The sequence below is a fragment of the Megalobrama amblycephala genome, linkage group LG19 (genome assembly GCF_018812025.1).
Source record: "Megalobrama amblycephala isolate DHTTF-2021 linkage group LG19, ASM1881202v1, whole genome shotgun sequence".
Lineage (NCBI taxonomy): Eukaryota > Metazoa > Chordata > Actinopteri > Cypriniformes > Xenocyprididae > Megalobrama > Megalobrama amblycephala.
In genome coordinates, this window is record NC_063062.1 from 40508418 (window position 1) to 40519533 (window position 11116).

Here is an 11116-nt window from a genome sequence, read left to right on the forward strand (position 1 = left end):
ACAGAAGAACGAAACTCAACGACAGTTTCTGGTCCTGGCGACTGCAGCCGGATAAGGAAACCGCGGGACGTTGTGTCACTCATCTAACAGGTCAGGCCACATCATTCCTGCATGATAAAGGAGACACACCTCAGAGAGCAGCATCACCTTTGCTCTGTTCTTCACACACAGGAAATGAGTCAGTCTTCTTCAGCCACTGCTGCTATTTATAGTCCGAATCACATCAGCACTGACAGCAGCAGTGTTTGGGAATCATCCGAGCGTCAATTTAAGGGAATATCCGAGCTTTCCATGTGATGTGAACATGTTGAAACAACCCTGTCCGGTCTTTAGAAACGCTGTTCTGGTCTAAGACTGTGGAAACTTTGTGATTGTTGAGCAATTTTGCTCCTTACTCAGAGTTTCTTCTATTAGCTGTTTAGTTTCACTTCAGTCATAATCCTGATGGAGTCAGGAGTTTCCTTACGAAAGAACTAAGCTGAACTTTGATGTTTTGAGACTTTCAGTTACACACACTGACGCCAACAACAATGTTTTAAGAACGCTAACTTCTGTTACACTATTATTTCTGAACGTACTCTTAATATATTAAAAACATTTTTGCTTGATTACGTGAACATTAAGGAAACATCATCATTCTTCAAACGTTATGGGAGCGTTACTTTCGAATGTTCTCTGAACAAGGAGTAACGTTTAAAAGACGTTAGATGAATGTCCAACTAAAACGTTTCAGAAACGTTGAACAAACGTTCTATTAACGTTACTGGAAGAACGTTTGATCGTAACTTAGAGAGAACCTTGCCAGAACGTTCTGAGATCAAAGTGTGAAAGTTGTTCAAGGAACGTTTATCGCAGATCTTGATCATGAATCCAGAACTGATGAGTTGAGTTAAAGTGATGTCATGAAGTGCTTTATGAGGATTTCCTGTTGGACACACACACACACACACACACACACACACACACACACACACACACACATCTCAGGCCATCAGGTGATGTTTATATGAGTGCAGCATAACTCTCATATTATCTCAGATTTATTAACGAGCGACTGAACTGTTTCGAAACATTATATAACATGAGTTTACCATAAATCTGACACGGTTTCTCCTCTGGCCGGAGTCGAGCGTGACTCACTTTTTACCAGCTAGGCGTGGTACAGACAACAACAACACTCTACAGGCACAGTTCAGCCAGAAATGAATTCATGAATTAATCAATTCTTTCACAGAACATTAAATGAGCCGCTTTCAATTTTGAAAAAAAGAGGCAGAGGATTGAATTGTGACTCTTCATGTCAAGCCTAAAACGGGTTAAAGTGAACACTAAATCCCTGTGAAGTGTCACGAGTCTCAGAGGTCATACGATAACTGAATTATTTCTCAAAGTTTGTGCACCAACCAGTTAATTCAGTTAATTCAGTCATGTACAATAACTCTGACCACACGGATCTGCTTCATTTGCTTCATTACTGATTCATTTTGCAACAATCCTGTTTATTAATGTGGATCTGTATCCTCATAATTTTGACTTTTCATATCATAATCACAATGCATGTCATAATTAAAACTTTATATTTAATAATTTCAGCATTTTTATCTCATAATTAATTATGTATGTCATAATTTGGACTTTTTATGTCATAATATAGACTTTTTAATGTGATAATTGACTTTTTAAGTCGTAATTTTGACTTTCATGTCATAATTACAACTTTCCATTTAATAATTTCAACTTTTTATCTCTAATTAATTATGTATGTCACAATTTGACTTTCTATGTCTTAATTACAACTTTATATTTAATAATTTTGACTTTTCATATCTTAATTATAATGTAGTATGTCATAATTTAGACTTTTTAATGTGATAATTGACTAAGTCCATTTTGATAATAATTTTGACTTTTTATCTCATATTTAAGTGTGTATATAATAATATGGACTTTTTATATGATTTTTTAAGGACTCATTTTACATTCATCTCATAAATATGACTTAGTATGTCATAATTTCAACTTTTCATATCATTACAATGCATGTCATATTTACAACTTTCCATTTAGTAATTTCAACTTTTTATCTCTAATTAATTATGTATGTCATAATTTGACTTTCTGTCATAATTACAACTTTCTATTTAATAATTTTGACTTTTTATCTCATAATTAATTATGTATGTCATATTTGGACTTTTTATGTCATGATTTGGACTTTTTAATGTGATAATTGACTTTTTAAGTCGTAATTTTGACTTTCATGTCATAATTACAACTTTCCATTTAATAATTTCGACTTTTTATATCTTAATTATAATGTAGTATGTCATAATTTAGACTTTTTAATGTGATAATTGACTTTAAGTCCATTTTGATAATAATTTTAACTTTTTATCTCATATTTAAGTGTGTATATAATAATATGGACTTTTTATATGATTTTTTTAAGGACTCATTTTACATTCATCTCATAAATATGACTTAGTATGTCATAATTTCAACTTTTCATATCATTACAATGCATGTCATATTTACAACTTTCCATTTAATAATTTCAACTTTTTATCTCTAATTAATTATGTATGTCATAATTTGACTTTCTGTCATAATTACAACTTTCTATTTAATAATTTTGACTTTTTATCTCATAATTAATTATGTATGTCATATTTGGACTTTTTATGTCATGATTTGGACTTTTTAATGTGATAATTGACTTTTTAAGTCGTAATTTTGACTTTCATGTCATAATTACAACTTTCCATTTAATAATTTCAACTTTTCATATCTTAATTATAATGTAGTATGTCATAATTTAGACTTTTTAATGTGATAATTGACTTTAAGTCCATTTTGATAATAATTTTAACTTTTTATCTCATATTTAAGTGTGTATATAATAATATGGACTTTTTATATGATTTTTTTAAGGACTCATTTTACATTCATCTCATAAATATGACTTAGTATGTCATAATTTCAACTTTTCATATCATTACAATGCATGTCATATTTACAACTTTCCATTTAATAATTTCAACTTTTTATCTCTAATTAATTATGTATGTCATAATTTGACTTTCTGTCATAATTACAACTTTATATTTAATAATTTCAACTTTTTATCTCCTAATTAATTATGTAGGCTACGTCATATTTGGACTTTTTAAGTCACACTTTTGACTTTCATGTCATAATTACAACTTTCTATTTAATAATTTTGACTTTTTATCTCATATTTAAGTGTGTATATAATAATATGGAATTTTATGTCATAATTAGGATTTTTTTTAAGAACTCATTTTAGTTTCATCTCATAAATATAACTTCGTATGTCATAATTTCGAATTATTATTTACAAAAGCATGATTTTTTTTTTTTTTTTTTTTTTTTTTCTAATGTGGCAGACATGGAAATTCCATAATAGAAATAAATGTGACTCAACAACAGAGTTCTCGCGTGCGTGACTGCGCCTTTAAGAAACGCGACGTCGGTGACGTGAGCTCGTGACGCGCTGTGCACGGTGGGCAGGAAGAGTGCGCGCGTGTGAGCTGTACAGAGGCGCATTGATCGCTCGCGGAGCACAGACGCGGAACACGCTCCAGCACGATGCGCTTCTGACGCGGAATCGAGTCCATTCTCACCGCAGAACTCGCGTCGAGCAGCAGCAGCGGCGGCCGCGCCCGAACGCGCAGAACGGGCTGGATTCAGCGGATTGAGCACAGCAGGGCGGCTCAAAGCGGGTGCACGCGGCGCGTTTCAGAAGAGAGAGAGAGAGAGAGCGCGCACGCACGCACGCGCGAGAGAGACACTGCCCGTGCTTCAGGAGCCATGAGAGAATACAAAGTGGTCGTGTTGGGATCCGGCGGCGTGGGAAAATCGGCTTTGACCGTGCAGTTCGTCACCGGGTCCTTCATCGAGAAGTACGACCCGACGATAGAGGACTTCTACCGCAAGGAGATCGAGGTGGACTCGTCGCCGTCGGTGCTGGAGATCCTGGACACGGCGGGCACCGAGCAGTTCGCCTCCATGCGCGATCTGTACATCAAGAACGGCCAGGGCTTCATCCTCGTCTACAGTCTGGTCAACCAGCAGAGCTTCCAGGACATCAAGCCCATGCGGGACCAGATCATCCGCGTCAAGCGCTACGAGCGGGTGCCGATGATCCTGGTGGGGAATAAGGTGGATCTGGAGGGCGAGCGGGAAGTCTCTTCCGGGGAGGGAAAAGCCCTGGCGGACGACTGGAACTGCCCGTTCATGGAAACTTCAGCCAAAAATAAAGGATCGGTGGACGAACTGTTCGCGGAGATCGTCCGGCAGATGAACTACGCCTCGGCGCCGAACGGAGACGATCAGTGCTGCGCGTCCTGCGCGATCCTTTAGAGCGAGCGCGTCAGTAGCGGCTCTTTCTCGTTTGTTGCCATGGTGAGTGAGCCGCGCGTCAATAACGGCGGAGAGCGAGCGAGCGAGCGAAGTTCGCTCGAGGACAGAACACACACACACACACACACACACACACACACACACACACACTGCTGTAGTATGGAAGGCCAACACTGCCATAAAAGAACAAAAACATACCTGAGGTAAAAGTCGAAATTATGACTTAAAAGTCGATATTTTGACACACAAAAGTCAAAATTATGGCATAAAAGCAGGAATTCTGACAGAAGTCATTCCCATAAAAAGTCAATTTCAAATTTAAATTTTTTGATTGTCAATTTCTATTTTTTTCTCCATTAGTTTTACTTTTTTAATCTCAAATACGACTTTCTATCTCATTTCGATTCAAGATTTACCAAAGTACTGACCTGAGTCGAAATTCTGACATAAAAGTCATTATTATGACACAGAAAGTCAAAATTATGACATAAAAGGAGTTCTGATAGAAGTCATAATCTCAATTTCTTTTTTGTCAATTCTGATTTTTTTTGTCTCCATTATTTTTACTTTTTTAATCTCAAATACTTTCTATCTCATTTCGATTTAAGATTTACCAAAGTACTTATGAGTCGAAATTCTGATATAAAAGGAGGAATTCTGACATGTCATAATCTCATAATTTCAATTTTTAAATCGTAATATGTCAGTTTTGTTTTTTTTGGTCTCAATATTAGGTCTTAGTATGTTCATTTTGTTTTGTTTTTTATCTCATTTATTTGACAGTATGTCATAATAATAAGTAATGTAGTTTGTCAATTTCTGCTTTTTCTCATAATTTCAATTTTTTAATCTTAATATGTCAATTTCGATTTGTCTCATAATCGTGACGTATGTTAATCTCAGTTTTATGCCTTAGTATGTCATAATTATGAGGGCGTGACTTGTCAATTTTGACTATCTCATACTTTCCATTTTTTTTAAATCAGTATTTTTTTTTAGTATGTTAATTTCAACTTTTTAATCGCAATTATATGACTTAATATATCATAATTCAACATTTCATCTCATCATTTTTACTTTTTATCTCAAAAATGACTGTCAAATTCTGCTTTTTTGTCTCATTATTTAATTTTTTTTAAATCTTAATATCTGTTTTTTGTTTCAATTATGACAGTATGTCAATTTCGACTTTTATCTCATCATTTCGACTTGAGATTTGCCAAAGTATTTTTTTCTTTTATGGTGGAAATGGACTTCCACAGAGAACGTTCAGGCAAAAAGGGAAGTTCTGTCGTCGTCCGCTCGCCGCATGACTGACCGTCTTCACCAAAGAGACGTCAGCGGTCGACAGCCGCGGTCACCGGTCACTTTATGCCGTCTTTTTGCAGACGGTCGAAGCGAACGGTGACTCGGACCGTCCGTGTTCACAGGAGAAAGTCAGTCATGCGGTTTTTAACGAGCGTGGAGGATGACGGGGTCGTCCGTTCTGTCTGAACCGTCCTTCAGCGGTCATCAGTATTCCTATAAGTGTCCTACCATGTCTTGCACACGACAAAAGATTATTGAAACCAGTGTTTACATGACGGAATACTTGAATGTTCTGGAGTTATAAATGTATAAATATAGACAAACCAACGCATTAGGCACTTGAGGGTTTGTGTTCAGGTGCCTGTCTGTGTGCTGTATGTCTTTTGCAACACAGACGAGCGCTAGTAATTCATCAGTTTTTTGTTTTTATTCTATTTTGGAGGTGTCGCAGGATTTCTGTACTGTTGAGCTACGCGTCTCCTCACGAGGAGGAGGAGGAGGAGGAGGAGGAGAGCCTGGGAATAGTGAATCACTCTTCAGGAATTCTGCGAAGATGTCATTGATGTCAACACAAGTGTCTTGCACTCACAACTGGAACTTTAACCCCAAAAACGTGGAAAACTGAGACACACAGGAGGAGTTTGGCTACGTTTGACGCGCCGGGCCGGACGGAGCGCGTGGACTCGGAAACCCTTGTTGTGAATCGTTCAAAGTATTGCTTTTAGTCTGTCTGCGGGTGACGCCGCTCTTCAAACCACTTTCACGTGCCACTTCCCCTCCTCCTCGAGCGCCGCACGAGGACTTTACTATTTTGACGCGAGGAGCTTTACGTCGTCGCGTCGAGTGCCTTCCAAAAAGAGTTTAGTGCCAACCTGCAGGAGTCTCAGTCCACACAGTACTTAACAGTTACGCTTGCCGATGGTCTCGGGGCTGAACGACGTTTATAAGGCCTGTTGTCAACGGAATGTTGTTTTGTTTTTGTTTTTGGCCTTTGAGTAAAAATCTTTCTGGCTTTTTCCTCAACTACAGGTACTGAAGCCCCAGACTCAAAACCACAAACCACTGTCTCTAGACCAGTTTTAAATCAGATCTTTTGTTTTGTTTTTAACAAATGTGATGTACCATTGAAATTCTAATCCGATTGTACGTTTAATTTCAGACGAGCCTTTTAACAGCTCTCTGATTGTTTTAAAGAGACTTTTAATACATGCATTTTTAAAAAAAAAAAGTGTTTTGTTTGCCCTCCTTTTGTTCACGCTGAAAATGAAAGCTGCGATGTTATCTTGATTGACAGGTCCGATGCTCTCTGGTGATGCTGTGAACACACGAGGCGTTGCGTTTGGAGTTACGGTGTCGGCTCGTGTAGCGGTCACGTGACTCGCATGCCGGCCAGCGGGTTCAAACGGAAATGACTTAAAGACGCACGGCTTCTAAAACACGTGTCACGAATGTTTGGTCAAGGCTTAGAAATAGCAGATGCCTTTTCGGCCGTGTTTAACATCAGGCGTTGGCCCTGCGCGTAATTATACATGTGTGAAGTATTGCTGTGTCCCAAACGGGTTAATATACGGTCTTGCATTTTTCACTTAAACCTCAGGAACTGAAGGTAATAACGGAGTCACCAGTTGCCATTTTAGAAACACTTTGTTGGCCTGTTTGGGTCATCTTTATCATGGAAACTTGCCATCAGTCTGTGTTTGACTGTTAGAAAGAGAAATCCTGTCTTCATTCACTCGCCCTCGTGTTTTGTGTTGGGAACCAAACGGTTTTGACTTCCATCTTTTAACAAAGAAAGTCACAGTTTTGGAGTGACGTGAGGGCGAGTAAATGAATCAAGATGTTTGTTTTTTGGGTGAACGATCCTTTTAATCTCCATAAGCTCTTGACACTTTTAAAGGTCCCTTTCAGAGAGGAAGTGAAGATCGAGCGCTGTTCTCCTTCAGCATCTCTCAATGGTGCAAGTTTCACTTCCTCGAGCTCACATGTTGGCACACTGTTGTTGTTTTTTTGTTGTTTTTTTATGTGTTTGACTAACAGGAAGTGCTCATCAGCTGATTTGTAGTCAGTTATCGCAGTCACAGGTCTTCTGGTGTCGGTGTCATGTGGTCTCGTCGTGTGAAGATTCTTGCCCAGTTTCTCAAATTAAACTGCACGTTTGAGCGGCTTTAGCTGAAAGTAACTTCAGTAATGTTTATAAGAGCCTGATTGAAGTAAGGCCTAACCCTGGCTTAATCTAAGCCCTGTCTGTGGAGCCGGGCCGCTGTTTTCTCTGGATCCATGCATGTTACTGTCTGATTTCGCTATCGATCAGCATCAGGGCCGTGTGTATCGATCGCTCTTGTCCTCGTGTGTGAGATGTGCTGTTGTTCAGTCCTCTGCTGCGAGAGGAAGTGTTGCAGCGCAGCTTGAGAGCGTGTGGGTGTTGTTCCTGTGTGCCCGTCACCATCATCATCAGCTCTGATTTTCAGGGTTTTGAGGGTTTAGTTCACCATCTTCAGCGCTTTTTCTTTGGTCACACTGACTTCTGTCCTCCTCTGTGCCGCAGTCAGTGTTATTTTATCATCATTCAGATGCTGTTTTGTGTTTTTTTTTTTATTTACACTTACATTTTACACTTTATTTTAATGTGTCCTTGTTACGGAGTACGTTTAAGCACCAAGTAATATTAACTAACCGCATATATTCACTATGTGGTCAGGAGAAGGGTTTGGTTTAGGGTACTAAAGTGGGTAACACTTTATTTTACAGTGTCCTTGTTACATATATTAACTACATGTAACATAGTAATAACTATTAATTATGCATAATTACATGCAACTAACCCTAAACCAAACCTTATAGTAAGTACATGAAGATAACTATTATTACTCAGTAATAAAATGTATAATTACAGTGTAACAAGGACACCTTTAAATAAAGTGTTACCAATTTTAAAGTTTTAGTGTGTTTTTTTTTTTTTTTTTTTTTTTTGGCTACTAATATATATATATATATATATATATATATATATATATATATATATATATATATATATATATATATATATATATATATATATATATATAATTAGTAGCCAAAAAAAAAAAAACACACTAAAACTTTATATATATATATATATATATATATATATATATATATATATATATATATATATATATATATATATATATATATGATCTAAGATTGATAAACACTTCTTTTTCATTGTTAGTTTTTGTTAACTAATGTAGTTTATTCATGTAAACCTTATTGAAGTGTCACAATCTGAGATCACTAGTGAAAATCACTTTTTCTACCAATATTATCAGCATAACATATTTGAGATTTGAAGCTGAACCAAAAGAAAATAACATTCTGAATATATTTCAAAAGTTATTTCAAAAATATATCACAATTAATCTGTTTTGTTCCTAAGTAGCTGCTCAGTGCATCAGTGAACTATAAATATTAGCGCTATATGTGTGTGTATATATATATCAAGAAGCATTTTCTGAACAAGTAAAAATTATTGTCTTGTTTTCAGAAAAAATAAGTCAAAATTATTCAACTTTTTGCATAAAATTACTTTTAAATAATGCAAGAAAATTAGTTTGCTTACCACATTGGTGGATTATGTTGCTTGTTTTATGCAAAAAGTTGAATAATATTGACTTATTTTTCAATCATTTTTACGTGTTTAGAAAATGGTTTAAGAGTTTTTAGATATTTTGACTGGAAACAAGACAAAAAGTCTGTAAGAAAAGCTTTTTTTTTTTTTTTTTTTTCTAGTGTATAATAGCTTTGGCAGAGTTCAATATCTCTGAAGCATATTTTGATGGAATGATGGGCAGATTTTTTTGGGAAAATCTTGTTTTTATTCGTCTCTTGTCTCTAGTAGTTGCTGACATGGTGCTAAGTTATAAACAAACAGTTATTAGTCTTATGACAGTAGTTGTAATATGAGTCACATGACTTGTTTCATTTTGCATCAGTAATCGAAACCCGTTTTGCTGGGTTACACGCGCTCGTTTGGTAAGCGGTGTGGTTTGGGTCTCATCCAGACATGAAAACAAACCGCGTTAAATAATTCATCCCTAAGGTGTGGTCCGGGCCGGAGTATCGCGAGGATTGGAGCGCGATGAGGCGCTCGTGCCTACAGGCCAGATCTGGGAAAACCCTGGGATTCCAGTCATTGTTCTCATTCCTGCCGCCGATGCGTCCGGGCTTGTCTGCGGCAGTAAAGAGCTTTCATACGAAGGCCTGTCCAAACACACACCAGACCGACTCTCAGCTGCTCTGAACGCTGAGTTCTGTTCTGTTCGGTGTTTGTTGTTGAATATGTCAACAGCTGCAGGCTTGGGAATGATTATACAGTTAATTAGTGAACTGAGAGAAGCTGAGTGCTTGAAAACAGCAGACCAAAGCAATAGAAAGTGTGAAGCGGAAGCGTGTGGCCGGTTTGACGTGTCCGTGTGTTTCAGAGGGTGCGGCTCCTCGCCGGACCTCAGATGGACAATAATCTGCTTCTGCTTTCCACACACAAAGACGCAAATCCTGCAGAATAATTTCCAGCTGTCGTGTTTGCGTCCTCTGGGCTGTCAGGTGTTTTTGTAGACAGTGGAGTCCCAAAGAAGAGACTTCTGTTTTTGTTTTGGTTTTGATTTAGCATAAAATAAAGAAAAATACTGGTAGCACTTCACAATAATGTTCCATTAGTTAACATGAACTAACAATGATATTAATCTTAATGGCAGGATTATTAAAATCAAAAGTTGTTAATATTATTTAATGGACATGAACTAACAATGAACGGTTGTTTCCATTATCTAATATTAACAAAGATGAATAAATTCTGTAATGGATGTGTTGCTCATGTTATTTAATTCATTTAATACTAGCTTATTGTAAAGAGTTACCAAAATATGTTATATTAAATATAAGTGTTTCATATTTTATTATGCATTTATTAACATTTAATATTTATTGATCACTGAGCAGCTACTTGTTTTCTTTGAGGAACAAAACAGATTATTTGTCTTAACTTTTGAAATATATTCAGAATGACATTTTATGGTTCAGCTACAAATCTCAAATATGCTACGATTTTCACTAGTGATCTCAGATTGTGACACTTCAATAAGGTTTACACGAATAAACTACATTAGTTAACATGAACTAACAATGAAAAAGAAGCGTTTATCAATCTTAGATCATGTTAATTTCAGCATTTACTAATACATTATTAAAAATCAAAAGATGAATCTTCATGTTATTTAAGAATGGACCTGAACTAACAGTTGATTAATAAATACTGAAATGTGTTGCTCATTAGTTAATGCATGAACTGATGGATCTTACTGTGATTCTTTAAGATACTGTGGAGGTTATTTTGGTGTGTCATGAAGATACTCAGTTGATTTAGCAGAACATTTTGTATGCTCAGCCA

At 36.6% G+C, this 11116-nt stretch overlaps 1 protein-coding gene across 1 annotated transcript; it reads left to right on the forward strand.

Annotated features, from left to right (window-relative positions):
• Positions 1-3507: 3507 nt before the first annotated feature.
• rap2b (RAP2B, member of RAS oncogene family) lies at positions 3508-8622 on the forward strand. The gene is made up of 2 exons (XM_048168387.1): positions 3508-4425; positions 6134-8622. The coding sequence occupies exon 1, from the start codon at positions 3832-3834 to the stop codon at positions 4381-4383; it is 552 nt and encodes a 183-aa protein (XP_048024344.1). The 5' UTR covers positions 3508-3831; the 3' UTR covers positions 4384-4425; positions 6134-8622.
• Positions 8623-11116: the final 2494 nt, after the last annotated feature.

Excerpts from the sequence above, each read along its gene's own strand:
- rap2b (XM_048168387.1), top strand. The coding sequence starts at position 3,832 with ATGAGAGAATACAAAGTGGTCGTGTTGGGATCCGGCGGCGTGGGAAAA.